Source organism: Oculina patagonica, chromosome 7 (assembly GCF_052425735.1).
Source record: "Oculina patagonica isolate OP01 chromosome 7, crgOcupat, whole genome shotgun sequence".
In the NCBI taxonomy this organism is placed as follows: Eukaryota; Metazoa; Cnidaria; class Anthozoa; order Scleractinia; family Oculinidae; genus Oculina; species Oculina patagonica.
The window spans coordinates 21,548,445-21,565,826 of NC_135764.1; the positions used below are offsets into that span (position 1 = coordinate 21,548,445).

General features: G+C 40.2%; 2 protein-coding genes across 4 annotated transcripts; both read left to right on the plus strand.

Moving 5' to 3' along the window:
- The first annotated feature begins 3,206 nt into the window (after positions 1–3,206).
- LOC144661219 (methyltransferase-like protein 27) lies at positions 3,207–8,374 on the plus strand. Its single transcript, XM_078521915.1, has 4 exons — positions 3,207–3,295; positions 6,194–6,332; positions 6,785–7,163; positions 8,199–8,374. Exons 2-4 carry the CDS (start codon positions 6,210–6,212, stop codon positions 8,372–8,374), a joined length of 678 nt encoding a protein of 225 aa, XP_078378041.1. The 5' UTR covers positions 3,207–3,295; positions 6,194–6,209.
- Positions 8,375–9,342: 968 nt separating this feature from the next.
- Positions 9,343–15,869, plus strand: LOC144661549 (methyltransferase-like protein 27). 3 transcript variants are annotated; one of them, XM_078522357.1, is made up of 5 exons: positions 10,984–11,005; positions 12,433–12,451; positions 13,895–14,033; positions 14,512–14,890; positions 15,289–15,869. In XM_078522357.1, the coding sequence occupies exons 3-5, from the start codon at positions 13,911–13,913 to the stop codon at positions 15,465–15,467; spliced, it is 681 nt and encodes a 226-aa protein (XP_078378483.1). In that variant the 5' UTR covers positions 10,984–11,005; positions 12,433–12,451; positions 13,895–13,910; the 3' UTR covers positions 15,468–15,869. The 3 variants fall into 3 exon arrangements, with proteins under 3 accessions (XP_078378482.1, XP_078378481.1, XP_078378483.1); XM_078522356.1 differs by lacking the exons at positions 10,984–11,005; positions 12,433–12,451 and adding an exon at positions 9,343–9,482; XM_078522355.1 differs by lacking the exon at positions 12,433–12,451 and having other exon boundaries at positions 10,933–11,005.
- The last annotated feature ends 1,513 nt before the right edge of the window (positions 15,870–17,382 follow it).

A 17,382-nucleotide genomic window follows, 5' to 3' on the forward strand; every position in this document is an offset into this window, starting at 1 on the left:
ATTTTGATTGATTGATTGATTGATTGATTGATTGATTGACTCACTAATTCTTTGTACTCGTTTGAGTTAAAGAGTAGATTATTTTTATGAGGTCAAGATAGAATCTCGAGAACGAATTGACGTGGAAACGGTGGTTTTATTCAATGACAAATACAGTGGTCGCCGATCTACACCACTTGTTTTATTTGTTTGAACAAACTACGGTCATTAATTTACCATCACTACATGGCCGATGAGGCTGATGTCTCTGTTTGTGTTTTGAAAGAAATCACCTGACTGTTCTACATCGACTGCGATAAGAATTACACTGAACCCAGCCCTGAACCGGCTCAATGTACACACCAGGAGTCGATTCACGACTTTCCAAACTTCGGCATGTAGTTAACTTTCTTACTTTCAATTCGATCTGAAAACAGTGTATGAAGATCCTCTTTATGAATATGTCTCTGCAAAGTCCTAATTATTGTTTCATTTTAGTTATTTCTTTTTTATGCATGTTACGTATGCACAGGGAGGCCAACAGAAATTTAAGGATTGCGGTTTCTGTTACGTTTCTATGTAGAACACAATTAGTACATTCTAGGGAAGGGTTGTACTTATAACATAAGACTTGAGAATATAACATACTTTTCAAACCGTATATATTATATAATCATGTACCATATCGTGCTTTGCAAGCAAAGAAGTGACGAGGGCACGAAACAAGTGTAGCTTAAAACACGAGCCGCAGGCCTAAACGTAAATAAAATCATCGCGGCATCACTGTTGACAGATAGTTTTCCATTAAAACCACTGATAGTGATACAGTTCAAGAAAGGGCAAGTCTGGCATAAGGTAGGGATATTTGGTGTCTAGTCAAGTATGGGGTTGCAAAATCAGCTGAACATGGTATGGTATAGGGTAACGGTTTCAAAGTCCCAGCGGCACACCCCGACCCAAAAATATACAGGGTACGTGCGCGAGCTGAGCCCATGATTTGGAGTTTTACACGAATATTTAAGCCAAGACATGCATTTTCGATTTTGCAGCGAGTAACTTGAGTTCAGGCTTAATCTGCCGCGCATTGCTTACCAAAAACAAAGAAAATTCATTCAGTACTTACACAGGTAGGCCAAGCTCGAAATATAAGCGTCGGCACTGTTGCGTACCCTGCGAAATATATGGATTCGTATGGGGGAATTAGCGATTGCCAAGTTCTGTAAGCTGTGAAAATGGAGCGATTGAAATAAAAAAATCAACTTACCTTGCTTTAGTTGAGTGTTTTTTCCTCTCCTTAATGGTCCACGAGCCGATTTATGGCCATTAATCTCACGAGTTTTAGTGGAACCGGTTCCACTAAAAAATAATAATGTTAAGTTCTTATAGCGAGCACAAAAGTAGCATATATAACAAACAGTGCAAATAAACAAATTTTCCTACACAAAAGAAACTGCTTGAAACTGACTTACATTCAGCTCCCTCTCCATTATTATCGCGGCTGGAACTGTGATAATTGGCAAAACCTAGATTGAACGAAAGTATACTGTTTATTAACCTAGTTTTATTTGAATGTCGCACAGTAGGATTTCATCTACAGAATTAATAAAAGTGGGAACTTAATTAATTGTACAACGTAAAACAAAACAACACCACACAAAAGTACTGCTCAGTGGCTCTCGTTTATTTGATCACACCTTGCCAAGAAGCATACACGATCCGTAATACAATAGAAAATTTATTACTTCTTTGAAATAATTACGACAAACTGAAATTTGCTTAAGTTCTTATTCATTCCGACTAAACACGTTAAAACTGTCGCGGGGCAGATGTGGAGTGTAGTTACGATGAATGAGATGAAGTAGAGCGTTCTCATTGGCAAAGATGGTTTATGATCCCTCCGTTGCAGTTCAAAGCTGAATACAACTCTGATCTTACAGCGTTATTCGTGCTCTAGTTATGTTAACAGGCAATAATCATAGGCGGCGGAACAGGTGGAGGGGGGAGGTTGCACGGGGGCTGTAGCCTCCCCAAACAAAAATGTGGGGCTCAGCGCCCCCATATTTCAGTGCCGAAAGTATCGCTAGCACAGTATAAAATTGGTTTGTCAAGACATAAATCGTTTTATCAGGATCGTGCTTGGCGGAATAATAATTATGGTGTAGAACTTTCAACAAAACTCGTTTCTCTGTTGGCTTGGAGTACGATGGGACCCCCCCCCCCCCCCCCCCCCCACGTTTCAAAACGCGCGTGTGCTCCGCCGCCTCTGACCCTACCCACGGGGTTTTTGCACTCTCCCCAGTTTTCGCTCGCGTTCGTGTAAACCAAGATGGCGGCCCGTCGGACTGAACGATCGATCTCTCCGACTTCACGGAAAAATAGGGGACTGTGAACAGTCTAGTTTACTTGTGAAAAAAAATTGTATTTCAATAAATGGCTATGCTACGAATGGTTAAAAGATAAATGGATAAAAATGTTCGCGTGAAGAAATTTAAGTTTCCGTATACAGGTATCAGAATTCTAAGTTTTGTCTTCTAGTGGAGAACACAGGATCCGAAGATGTTTGGAATAAGGTACAAACTAGATTTTAATGATCTCTGAAGAACTCATTACCCTTCGAATTTGAGCCAAGAAGTACAGGCATTCTACAGAGTAGAACAAACTAATCGTAACAAGAAATTGCTTCATCGGAAAACCCAACAACTAAAATCACCATTTCCGAATTAAGTTAGTTCCTAGGTAAATTTCGTGTAAATACAGTCCGTTTACCCAGATTAATGTGTTGTGATGAAATACACAAATGATTGATGAATAACTGACTGATATATAGAGCCAAGACTAGATAAATCACTAGTGCCGAGTTGAAGAAATAAAAAGTCTATCAACCACGTCAGCAAGTGGACGTGTTAAAATGACTTGCTTTTACATATTTACAAGTTCTAATTTCATTCTCAAATTTGGGAAAGAACACAACTTACATTTTGCAATACAGTTGACGGAATGTACTTGCTTTATTTTATTTTCTTATTCGCATGTTTTAATCTTATTGTGAAACCAATAAGTACCTTTGAAACGGTGGGGGGGGGGGGGGGGTGGGGGTGGGATTTCGGAAAATTAATTCATTCCTGTTAAGAGCGAGGCACGAGACAAATGTGTTCCATTCAAGCCATTCAAAGAGATGCAAATAAGTGTGGGAGCGTTTTTCTGTAATCCCGCACCTTGGAGGGAACCGGTCATTTCTTTACTAATCGACAAGTGTTTTGGTGCTCGAAGGAAGTTATTTAATTGGTATCCACCAGCATTATCTCAAGGATTGAAGGTAAGTTCAAATCATAAAACTAGCTCACCTATAGATGTACATAAGATAACGACAAAACCATTGCACATAAAAGTGTCGACTGAACTCACAAAGCAATATCGATCTCAGAATTGTCATAGTATGCTTTTTTTGCAAGACTGAATGATATAGTTTTGACAACGGCAACAACAATTCTATTAAATCATTGTATAGAAACGTCTCCATTTAGTTTGTGAACTTTAGTCGATGAAACACGGGAACAAAACTATATAGACAAACTATTATATCAGTCTGGCCCACAGAGCATGGCGGGCAGATATGTTAATTCTCTTCATCTTTGCTATATAAAAAGCAATTTAAGCAAAACAAAGGAAACAAAGAAAACTGCCAGACCGTAAATATTTTCTGTATGGTATTATACTCTACTGTTCTCTATTTAACAAATAGATTCCATTTTGCCGTGCGTCTGTTCAGTTATAGATCACAGAAATGTAGAAAACATTCGCCTGCGGCTCATGTTTTCTACATTTCCCTCGTGTTCTCAATTGCCCGTCGTGTTTTATGACAGTATAAAACATGGCTTAGGCTTCTTTATTTGTTAACTAAACGTGGACCGATGTTGCATGCACATGCGAATCAGCTTTGCCTAAATTATTCAAGACCAGGAACTAAGAATCTTTTCCCGTCACCTTTTTTCGTTCTCACCATAAGCTATAGGATAAGTGGAGTTTTTTCTAAATTAAAAGCCAATATCTTACCACTTAAGTCTTTTTACTACTCTGTTTACTACTTTGGTTGTTCGATCGCAACACATGGGTAACCAGATTAAAAATATAACACAAACAGCGGTGATAAACATTATGAAAAATCGCATTTTTATAAACCAGGCTTTTATTCAACCGAGAAGACCTGGATGCTAAACTAATTTGCATTTGGTGTTACGGCGAATAATAAAAACACTGGGTAGGAAAAACGTTTACTGTTGCTAGGAGATTTTGGTGTTTAGCCAATCACTAAACCGGACAAACAATGGGTATTGTTTTTTAATTTCGTGTTGAGCTCGTAAGATCTACGAGCACTCTCAATCCCCTAGTGAGGTATGAAAAAGGCGACAAACTTGAGCCTTTCCCCACATGGACGAAGAAAGGTTGGCAACCGGAAATGAATTTTGGTTTATTTTGGAGGTGTTCGCAACTCAACGGTGGAAAAAAATGTAAATTTCAGATAGTTTTGTGGTCGTTGTCGTTATTTTTGAAGGCTTTCGCTATGGAGTAAGCTGGAGTTGTCTTAAGTTGCCTAAACAAGCAACGAGTGACTTTTTACCGGTGCAGCATGAGCCGGAAAACACAGGCGTTGAACTCTATGCGTGTGTTTGTGTGGTCACAACTTACAAATATGAATATTCAAATCTATTCACTAATTGTTGTTGTGAATATTTAAGCTTCGAAAAATCGGCTTTTACGACTGAGGTTTTGAAATAAAATAAATAAGAAAAATTTCCGCATAGGGTGAGTTAGTTTTTATGCAGGTTTTTTGACGAATTTAAGCTTGTAAGAGCGCTTCTTTGTTTAATGTTTTCGACTCGTATATATAATACAATTATTTACATGCGGCGTGCAATTTATTGTCGTCGGAGAATCCACTACTGTTTCTGGAATGTAGCCGATAAAACTTTATTTCCTCCACTCACTACTTCTCTCAACATTATAACGTCAGATTATGGCAGTAAAATAAAGAAAAGTAGTAAGAGTGGGCGAGCCCGTATTATTTCAATTTACTTCAAAGGTGATGTAAATAGTTCTTAACTCCAATTCATAGTCGCAAAATTCAACCATTTAATTAAGCAAGACTCCAACGACTTCGGGTAAACCCATGTTCACCTCATCCCACTCCCTGTGTGAATGAATGGTTTCCTTTGTATAACCCCCAGGTGGGCCACCTTTACATTCCTTATAAGGAAAATGGCCACCTTTGGATCTTACGAGCTTCACACGAAAGAAGGGATTATCTTCCTACCCATGGTATTATACACATAGTCCCAAATGCAAATTAGCTTAGTGGTCCACATGTAGGAATGCCTTCCCCCAAAGGCATGAAATGGTGCTTTTTTTCGGGGAGTGGCCAGGGGCACTCCAAATACAAATTAGTTTAGCATCCAGGTCTTGTCGGTTGAATAAAAGCCTGGTTACCCATGTATTGTAATCGAACAACGACAGAAGTAAACAGAGTAGTAAAGAAAAGACTTTAGTGGTAAGATATTAGCTTTTAACTTAGAAAAACTCCACTTATCCTATAGCTCATGTTCTCACCTTTTCCCGGTTAATTGGTGTGTAATTGATGACACGGCAATTTTCAATTCATTATTTTGACATGAACCACCGTTTTGTATATACAGTGGAACCCCGATATAACGATCTTCGATATAACGATATTCCCGATATAACGATGAATATGTTATGTCCCGGCAATAGTAAAATGTATGGGACGGAACCCCGATATAACGATTCCTCGATATAACGATATAACTTTACTGCCCCCTTGGCACATCGTTATGTCGGGGTTCCACTGTACTGTGATGAGGTGGACGCTTGAACATACGACAAGTGTTCAGGTACTGCCGATGTTTTGGAGTTTATGCTTCATTGAAAAGTTTTAGAAGGACAGGATAACTAAGTCGCCTAAAATCCTAATAAATACCATTAATTAATTAATTATAAGAACCTATTTAGGCTAAGTTGGAAAATTTAGGTTCTTATACGTGTGTTTTTACTGCACTTGGAAGGTAAAATCATCGAAAGACAGAAAGGAGAGGGGAGGAAAAAAGGAAAAGGAATGAGGAGCAATGCAAACTAAAACAAAAACAAACAACAGAAAGCTCATAAAATAATTAATAACGCAAAAAAATGTATTCTCTTTTAGGTATCTGGAGCAGACAATGGCCTTGTTCGACACCAGTTATGAAAAATACTTTGGCAAAAAGATAAGCCAACTAACAAACGAGACAACAGAATATGAGATCAAACATGTTTACAACAACTGGGCAACTGAGTATGACAAGGTATGCTGCTTAATTGCAACAATTGAATGTCGTAAAAGCAAAGTTCGCTTTACCACTCTGGCCAAATGCAAAGAGTCACAAAAGACACAGGCAATCAACACAAGTTAACGCATTCGATGCACAGGAAAACATGTGTCAGCGCAGAGTCACGATTGGTTTTGCTTTTGATTCTGATTGGATGAGAAAGTTGCTGAGCGTAGTAATGCAAAAACCGAAGCAGAAGCGAAAATTGAACGCCAAAAAGCGCTTTAGAAACTCAGTTGAATTCACAACCTACAGATTGTTTACTATCCCTTTTTTTGAGTCTTGGCCAGGACCTGATTCACGAAATTCAGGGAAATACTGGGACTCCTTCTCTCTCACCTCACCCTCTTCCTCCCACACGCCATTTCGCTGTCACTCAAACAGTTTAAAAGCAGTTGAGTTTATTTATATTGTTGCTGTGTTTTTAGGATGTCCTTCATACAGCTGGGGTCGCTTATCACAAGCCGCTGACCGCATCTCTTGATGCTGCCATCAAACATGTTTTTCAGGACAAAACGCAAAGTCAGATCAAGATTATTGATGCAGGGGCCGGAACAGGTCTTGCTGGTGTGGAACTTTCCAAATTCGGCTACACCAATATTGATGCTTTGGATATTTCACGAGAAATGTTAAACGAGGCGAAAAAGAAGAACGTCTACACGAAGTTCATCTGCGCCGCACTGAATGAGCAGCGGAATCCCGACATAGAAACAGGGGAGTATCATGTGCTAATCTGCACTGGTACACTTATTGCGGCGCATGTGCGACCAGAGGCTCTCGACGAGATGACCAGAATGGTGAAACCTGGTAAGTATAGGTAAGATATTCATTTGTGAGAGAATGCCGAGATTTATCTTGCGAAAAAGGGTGTTATCCGAGAACTGCATAATTCTTCATATCATACGAAATCCGAATTCAATAATTGTTTTATTATTCATTTAAAATATTTCCAGAGCTCCAAATGCAGAAAATGAATTAAATATGGTTTTCACAGAACGCAAAGTACACAAATACACAACAACGGTCGCTTTAAAATTTGATTTAAACTTCACAACTCAGTTACATAGTTTTAAATCCTCTGTCATTTAAAATGTCGATATTTATATATTTAGCAGTTGCTTTAAGTGTCTAGTGAAGCCAAATCTGATGTCACAAAGCGACTTTTTCGAGTACAGGTTTCCATCGTTCTTGCTAACTTCGACGTAGAATTTTCGTAAAACTGCGCCAAGTCCTCCACTGTGGCTGGTTCAGAACTTTAAAAGACGCTTTAAAAATTGTTTGACACGCCTTCGTTGCTTTTTCCCCTTGTCTTCTAATAATTTGGTAATTTTCAGCTCGTCGAACTGTACAAATCTCGCCATTTTCCCAGTCGTTGTACATCAGCTGCAGAGCAGTTGCCGTGTAACGTGGGAACGAGGTTGCGATCGGCCGATCGGTTAATTTTTGATATTGGACAATTGACGTCATTTAAATGACACCAATCGTCGTATAATAAAACCTTCTTCCAAAGTTGGTCAGCGCTAGCCGGTTAGCTGCAATTAATCGGGAATTGAAAACCAATCAGAAACGGAGAAATATTTTGAATGGATAATAATAGTTAATAATTTGTCAATTCTGCGCAGGACAGTCCTGAGAAGGAATGAGCGCACTTGACTCTGAAGATGACCCACTCAGGTTGTCGGAAGGTCAGACATCCACAACATTCTCTTCTACAACTATCCTCATCCGGTCGATCACTCCATTCGACCAACTGATCGATACTAATGGGTTCAAACCATTTTCTTAGCTAGAAGTTATAAATATTTATTCGATATTTTTTCTAAATTTTTTGCCACATTGCAGGAGGACTTTTCTGCTTTACACTGCGGAATCATGATGTGGAATATGAGGAGAAGATGCAGGAGCTCGAGCAAACAGGAAGATGGCAGCCTTTTTCTAAAGAGATGGTACCATATTTTATCGGCGATGATTTGCCAAAACAGGTCAAAGGAGTCATTTATAAAGTATTGAATAATTAAATTCTTGATACAAACACAACGGTTTCGATTGTTTATGTTAGAGTGATTTCAGTTAACCCGTGAAATAGTTTTAAATTGAAAGTTGAAGTTGCAATGAGCAAATTGTCAATCAGTATTGGAACATTGCGCAGCAACATTGCAAAGTTCCCATCAAAAGAACATCCGGTTTGACTGTAACAAGAAATCGTTTGACATCTGTCTAAAACACGTTGAAAACGTTGAACTTTCCCTGCTTTGGAATATCTTTAAGTAATGCGAAGCTTCAAGGCAGTAGTGTAGTTGCTCTCGTAAGCTTGTAATTCTACTACTTGTCGTCTAGTGTAGCAAATGCAAAATTTTTGTTTTAGGGGCTAGAAGCATAGTTCGTGCATGTTGTTTTATTGTTCTCTTGAAGGGTAGCGGGCCATTCATGTAAGATCATGCGAGAGCTGCTGCCTTGACCCATTTAAGTAACAGTCTTTTATGGTAACCTAGTAGATACCATTCGATAAACCCGGTAGAGCTATAAACTGACGAACATATTAGCGAGCGCTTTGCACTTTTGTTTTAAATTGATTAATTAAGAAATTCGCCAACAGGGCAAATGATTGCAATACAGGTACCGCGGAACATTTTTTCCAATTGGGCTGGGGGAGGGGGGTGCTGACTAGTGCTTGAATTGAAGTGGGGATGGGGGGGGGGGGGGGGCTTTAGGGACTCTTTTCTTGGAAAGTCCATATTTTTTCGGAAATATTGGGGGGGGGTACCCCCCGCCCCGGCTCCACGGTCCCTGTGCCATAAGTAGACTAAAATTAGCGGAGAACAAAAAAATCGGCAACCCTTCTCCGGTTTTGACAAATATGGTTTCAAAAACGGTTCTTATTAGCATCTTGTTGTCAAACGAACATGTACCTTTGGAAAGTGGGGGAGGGTGGGTGGGGGGATTGCGGATAATTAATTCGAGGCCTCGAGACAAATGTGTTCTGTTGTTATTCAGTGAGATGCAAATAAAAATAGCAGCGTTTTCTACAATCCCGCCTTGGAGGGAACCAGGTCTTTCTTTACTAATCAAGTGTTTTGGTTCTCGAAGGAAGTTATTAATTGGTAACCACCAGCATAAGGACTGAAGGTGAGTTGAAATTATAAACCAGCACACCTATAAGAAAGTTATTAAATCAAATATGGTCGCCTTTGACATTCGAAATGCAGTAATCACATGGAATCCCAAAATTACTCATTAATCAGTTGATATATATCGTGTTCAACCGGTCAAGATAACGTTCTTAAATGCAGACTTAAATAATATTTGAGAATTGAACGTTTTGTCATTAAGATGTATATAAGAAAACGACAAAACCCACAGAGCGTGGCCGGCGGTTATAATTATGTTAATACTCTTCTTCTCCGCTTTATTAAAAGCAAACAAGCCAAACAAAAGAAACAAAGAAAACTATCATACCGTTTGTATTTTCTATATGATATCATTCTCTAATGACGGCTCTATTAAACAATAAACGTTTATGTTGCATGCATGCATGCATGCCCTGCATTAAGTCACTCGAGAGGTGAATCAGCTTTGCCTGTCTGACTGTTTCAAGACCAGGAAAGAATCTTTTCCCGTCACCTTTTTTCCAATTCTTACCTGTCACGGCAATTTGCACTTTATTATTTTGACATAAACCACCGTTTCTTGTACACGTACTCTGCGTTTAAGCCTAGACTGTTTGACACCCCTCTATACTGAAGTATTGTCTTTGATCGACAAACGCGGGGATTGGAAACGATCGAGGGTGAGCTGGACGCCAGCGCAAAGCGGGAGGCGAGAGGGTTAGGACCAAATAGGAGTACCGTATTTTCTCGATTAAACGCCGGACCCCGATTAAACGCCGGCCTCGTATAAACGCCGGGTCAAAATTGCTAGTTTTTAAATAAACGCCGGGGGCGTTTGTTCGAGGTCCCGGCGTTTATTTGAGGTCAAGCTAACAAGTAAATATATTTTGTTTGTCACAAATCTCGATTGCAACATAAACTGTCCAATCCGTAATAGTGCACTTTTGGGAAATAATCACCTTTGGATACCCAGGAACACTTTTTCGGGGCAGAACCAAGAGAAAAATCGTCCCGCCTTGACAAACTGCCCCTTGGTCTCGAAGATCGGTAACAATAAATCAATCTGAAAAATTGGCAGAAAATTGCAGTCCGTTAATAAACGCCGGGCCCCGATTGATCGCCGGCTTCATATAAACGCCGGGTTCACGAAGCCAAGTTTGAAATAAACGCCGGGGGCGTTTATTTGAGAAAATACGGTAATTCTCTCCCCAACACCACCACTCTTATCGATTGCGAGTGTTATTTACCAGCATTTAATTCGCGATGGGTCATGGAGAGTCAAGAAGTATCTTGCCCAAAAACACTATGGTTAAATAACCCCCTATTATCACGCAAAAAAGAAACACTATTTTTGCGCGGGACACAGCCAGCAATCCCGAGCGGGCAGGGTAGTCCGCTCGGGTAGCCAATCGCAATGCAGTATTTGGTCTCCTATAGCTGTAGGATCGTATTCAATTCCCCGAGAATGCGTGACAATCCAAAGGTCGTCTAGGACGGACTTACGTTCACTGTTGAATACCCTTGTCACTGAAAGGATACCAGGTTTGTTGATACGAACACCATACTTATAATTAATTGTAGCTATTTAGCTCCCAAAACCGAACGTTGCAATCATTTTGTCGGCAATTGATTGTAGCCTTTTATTTTCAACGAGGTCTTTGATAGGTCAGTGAGAGATCACTCTGAACGGAACAACGGTCTTTGCGAACGATCTAAAATGTGTTATCTATTTCTAGCATGCGACAATCTTTCATAAAGTTGGGACAGTCGAAAACACATTGTGATAAAATCTAAATGATGGTAATAATATCGCCTTTGCGTTACAATTCTACTAAGATTTGATTTTACATGTATAAAATTATTTCATCTTGCGCAACCAGGTGAATTTTTGGTCATACGATCTAGATTTTATACAGTGCTATCTAATAAAGATCGCAATTTTTGTGACACACTTAAATTTACTTTTTATTTACACATCACGCGTAAAAACCCAAAAACGAAGACCGAAGACTGAAAAGCCCATGATTTAAAAGATGACGAAGACCTCAGGCTAAGACCCCAAATGAAAACCCCGTGACAGAAAAACAATGCCGTCTTTAATATAAACGACACGTGGTAACACTACGTAACGACATCTCTTAGACGTTTTCCTTTCTTTAGATACACATTATGAAGACTTTGAACTGTTTTAATAATCTGTTCAACTTCAGAGTTTTCATATTGTTGATTATCATAACAAACAATTTTAAGAAAACTATTAACAGAGTTATATGTTACGATCTCCTTGGGGTTGTCGCGAGTCGTCCATCGGCCCCGTCAGTAAAAGGCCTGTAAAAGGCCAGATGCCATAATTAGTTAATTTTTTTAAACATTAAATACGAGGAAAGACATGCAAATAATAAAATGTTTTCGAGTGACATACCGCGAAATATCCCACGAGTTACTTGATTTTTCAGTATACTCAAGAGCCTTTAGGCGAGCGTGCATACAAAGAAAAATCTAGTCACGAGTGAGGTATTTGCGGAGTAGAATTTGTTTGGTTTTTGGGTTGGGGGGGGGGGGGGGGAAAAGGGGGGGGTATGTCACGAGGAAACATTGCATAACTATTTTATCCCATGCCTCTTATATACACGCCTAACAATTAATTAAGCTTACAAGACGAATCCGGACAACAACAACAAAAAGGTTCGTGTGAATATAATGTTATAGTATCCGGTTTAGATTTCTCCGTCTGCTTTCCAGATAACGATTAGAATACCGCATAAACAAGTTGTTCTGGCTCCCGGGGGGGGGGGGGGGGGGGGTACTCCCCTATATAAGGTATATAGGTATGTGCCGCCCCAAAGGGTATGGTTTTTGAGCCGTTTTGGTCTGAAAACGGGTATAGATTTTGAAAATTTTGCTCTGTAATTGGGTATGGTTATCTGGGGAACGTTCACGAAAGCTTATAAACTTATTTTTCTTCCCAGCAACCGGAGCGAGTAACTGGTGAGAGACAAAGAGAAATAGATAAAATATATCATTTCAGCTAAATTTTACCTATTCATCCTTGTTACGTTGACTTCCGTTCTGCGTTCATTTCAAGGTCAGGTCTGAAAACGGGTACCGTATTTACTCGAATAAGCGCCGTCCCCGAATAAGCGCCGCAGTTAAGACAAAAAAGTAAATAAGCGCCGCCCTCGAATAAGCGCCGCAGTCCTGATGCGGCGCTTATTCGAGGAATTCAGTTTATCTTAAAACAGCACTACAAAGCAACTCTTAAACAAACTTGGACATTTCTTTCCATCAGAACCGATGTCTTAAAGTTCAAAGTGATTGTTTTACCGCTCGCCCATTAGTTTTTCTATCCAATATTCTTACAATACGTAGTTCTGTAAATGTTATGAAGGTATCGATCTTTGCCAGAACAGCTAGCACCACTTCTCTCTTCCGCAAAAGACGAATACTGACCATCCAAAGACGCTATTTTCAGTTACTGTAAAAGATTAGATTCTTTGTGGCGTCCAAATTTTAAATAAGCGCCGCCCTCAAATAAGCGCCGCCTTCGAATAAGCGCCGCACTTGAGGCGTAAAAAATTTAATAAGCGCCGCGGCGCTTATTCGAGTAAATACGGTAAGAATTTTTTTAGTCCAGGTCTGAAAACGGGTGTGGAAAATGACATTTTTTGGTCTGAAATTGGGTCTGGACTTGGAGATGCGGGCGGCACACCCCCACCAAAAATTCCAAGGAGTATCCCCCCCCCCGGGTTCTGGCTAAGCCATCGTGATTACCGTAAAATTTCGGTTATAAGCCGCTTATATCTGGGGGGAGGGGGGGGGGGACTTAACGAGTCATGGCAATGTTGATCGAAATACGTTTTCAAATCAAAAAGTCATAATGGAGCAACATTTAGCCCTGTTCAGTACTGTCTTCCACCAGAGGGAGTTTGTATCCGGGCTGGGGGGTTATAACCGGACGTATTTTTTGCTTCCGTTAGATGGGCCTATAACCAGGGGGGCTTAGAAGCGGAGGGGGCTTGAACCGGAATTTTACGGTATTTGTTTTGCATGAAAGTGACAAAGGTCTTGCAATCCAAAGCTGTTTTCTTCACCGTTCCTGGGTTTTGGGTAGCTGTGTTGCAAATTCCTCGACGTTTGCATAAAGTTTTCCGTCTCTACAACAGGTTTTAACTAAAAGAATGTCGAAAATTGCTCGAGAGATCTAATCTGAGCTCTGAATGGAAAAATGGCGGCCGCTGCCGGCTAGGCTTTCAGCGGGAAATTTTGGAGGCCGTGGTGAAAGCCGGGAAACTTTCGCGGAATACGACCCGTGTAAAACCGCAAAATATGCAACGGCTTTCTAGCCTCCTGATTAGCTGTATTATTCTAGGCATGGGATAAATAACGTATATGCCACTAAGATCTAACATTGTAATTGCTATTAAATATCAGAAAACCCAAGCGATCAATGGCTTTGTGGGACACTACTTATGACAAATTCCTTGGCCAAAAAGTAAGCCAACTGACTAAAGAGACGACAGAAGATGAAATAAAGGAACTGTATAAAAACTGGGCCACCAACTATGACAAGGTATATGTATAACGTCCGCTTGCACAATTAGTACTTTATTTCGTAAGTCAAGGTATTTTTTTATCTCATCTTGGAGTAGTTTTACATGAGTCTTACACAGCGAAAACTGACCTATGAGTTTGAGGACCCGTGCTTTCAAACGACTATCGACCACTGACAAACAACGTTAAATCTTCACTTGATCCTGAAAAAGTCTTCCAAAAAGTTGTCGAAATGTCATTCGCCAACAACATTTCTTTTTCAATCACAGTTATGGAAGTGTGGTTCGGAGGGATCTTCGCGGAGAAAGTTTTGTATTTCATCTATCACTTTGCACCCAAAAAACTCTTCCGCTGCTTCAAATTTCGTTCAATGAAACTGAGAAGTAAACAAAATTAATGTAGGGATATCATTCACTACCCCCTTTCCTTACCACAAAATAAAGAAAAAAAATGAAAATGATTTATTGACTAAAGCAACAGTTCACTGTGTCTTTTAGAACATCCTACAAGAATCCCAGATCGTTTATCGCAAGCCGCTGGCTGAATCTCTAGATGCCGCTATCAAAAAGGTTTTTCAAGACGGAACGCGGAGCCAGATCAAGATTATTGATGCAGGGGCTGGAACAGGTCTTGCTGGTGTGGAACTTTCCAAACTCGGTTACACCAATATTGATGCCCTAGATATTTCACTAGAAATGTTAGATGAAGCGAAAAAGAAGAATGTCTACTCGAAGTTCATCTGCGCCCCACTGACTGAGCAGCGGAATCCCGAGATAGATACTGGCGAGTACCATGCGCTGATCAGTGCTGGCGTACTTGTTATTGGGCATGTGCGTCCAGATGCTCTTGACGAAATGATCAGGATGGTAAAGAAAGGTAAGGCTAAAAATACGGATTTGTGTTTTCATGTCTCGATCTACCCATGGCTTGTGAGAAGTCTCTCATATAGGTCGGGGAAAGATTAAAGAGGAAAGCCGGCTAGCGAAGAGAGGGGAATGGGGAGGAAGAAAGGAAAAGGTAGAGGTCGCCTACGCTTTTTCACCAAAACACGTGATTTTAAATTTGTTCTGTTACAAGAAAGAATTCTTCAATTTATTGCGCTTTTCATTCTGCAAACCTTCCTTTCAAACTGCTGTTATCTTGTCTCCCCGCCTGGTGATATAAAGAGGGTAAGAAAATACTACCACCCACGGACCGGGTGGATATTTATTCTGGACCTCATAGTAAGATAAGTGTTCACTTATTATGCCGGTTGTGTGTTTTATACGTTGCAGGAGGTCTATTCTGTTTTTCAATGCGAGAGCTTGATGTAAAGGAGTATGAAGAAAAGATGCTGGAACTTGAGAAGACAGAAAAGTGGAAAATGTTATCTAAGGAGAAGATACCATATTCTGATAATGACAATTTGCCAAAAGAAATCATTGCATTTATCTTCAAAGTACTGAATAATTAATTCTTCGAAGAAAATGCAACGTTTTGCTTGTTGTACTGGGAGTAGATTTGCTACTACTTCATAGCAAAAAGTCAAACTGCAATGCTTGGACACTTGATTTTAATACTCATTTTCAGTGGCGTTTAGTCTGATCGAGGCGTAGACAATCCTTACATTTATCAAGAAATATTTTAATGTAGCAATCGTTTATTGAAGTGACTAACGTGGCTGGCGCGTTTTGACAGGCTTCGCTTAGAAGTTTACTAAATGGTGCAGCTTTTGGTCATAATTATATTTGTTAAGCCGGCTTCTTGACTCGCCAAACTACGTACACCTCGTTCACTCCATCGTGGTTTTATTCTTCTCGTGCACTTTCGACGATCAAGAGATAATAAAGTGACCACGAATAGATAACTTCTAGAACCTTTTTATTCTTTAAGCAGAGAATCGGGTATTCTGATTGGTCGAGAAGGGAGGACTATACGCAAAAGGCACTTCGAGCGAAACGGCTTGACCTCAACGGAAGAGCTGGAAATTCACTGAAGCCCTGTGAAAGACCCCAGACCGCCCCGCATTCGTGAGAGAGATCGCTGGCCAGTATCGTTTCGAGTTAAAACTTCCCTAAAGAACATTTAGCCCCATTTAAACTCATAACTATTAGATGAGGGTGGGAACGGTGCTTCAAAGATTCCAGCGAGCCGCAAGGTAACCACGACAGTCCTGTGAGCGGCAATCACCCAAACAAAACACCAAGGTGCTTGGGAAACAAAGGCGCCGCGAACAGGGAGGTCAAGGGTCCGAGTTCCGCCCAAAACCTTCAAGCACCAACCCTGCTAATCCTGAATGAAAACAAAGAGGAAAAAAGACTAACAAACCCTACCACGTGTCCAGGTCAGGTGAATCAAACCTCGAATGTCGGGTCTAGTAGCATTATTTTCTTTTGTCGTTGTTCAACAATAGTTGCTTTATATTGAAGCGTGACATTCGATGTACGAAATACGATACTCGGCCGTCAGTAAGGTCAAACAACAGGTTCCCAAGCTCTTTGGGAGAAATAGGTCGTTTTACCTTTGTGTGAATGTTGTAATTTGAGCATCACCGCCACCATTACTTAACGTCAAAACTATAAGGATGAGTTGTATAGGAAAAAAGCGATTCCCACTCCAACTTAAAAATGCGAATTCGAACGCGTTTTCAATAAACAAAATCTATACCTGGACTCCTCTGTCTCGTATGTGGTTTTTGGGGCGATTTAGCACGATTCCAGCGAGTTTTTTTTTTTTTTTTTTTTTTTTTTCTATATAAGGACATATACTCATGAATTTTAACTTTTCTCTTTCGTTTATATCTTGTACTAGTCCTTTATAACTGCTTGGTTCTATTGTGCTTTGTGGTATAAGCTAGGATGTCTTGTTGAGTTAAACACCTATACAAAATGCGTATTACGCATGTAATTAAAATTCCTCTGCCCCATCCCCCTGCCTCATCTAAGCAATTTCAAGTGGCTGATGTCAGATGACCCATAGTAAGCAAAACGGCTGATGTCAGATGACCCATAGTAAACAAAACGGCTGATGTCAGATGACCCATAGTAAGCAAGACGGCTGATATCAGATGAACCATAGTAAGCAAAACGGCTGATATCAGATGACCCATAGTAAGCAAAACGGCTGATGTCAGATGACCCATAGTAAGCAAAACGGCTGATATCAGATGACCCATAGTAAGCAAAACGGCTGATGTCAGATGACCCATAGTAAGCAAAACGGCTGATGTCAGATGACCCATAGTAAGCAAAACGGTTGATATCAGATGACCCATAGTAAGCAAAACGGCTGATGTCAGATGACCCATAGTAAGCAAAACGGCTGATATCAGATGACCCATAGTAAGCAAAACGGCTGATGTCAGATGACCCATAGTAAGCAAAACGGCT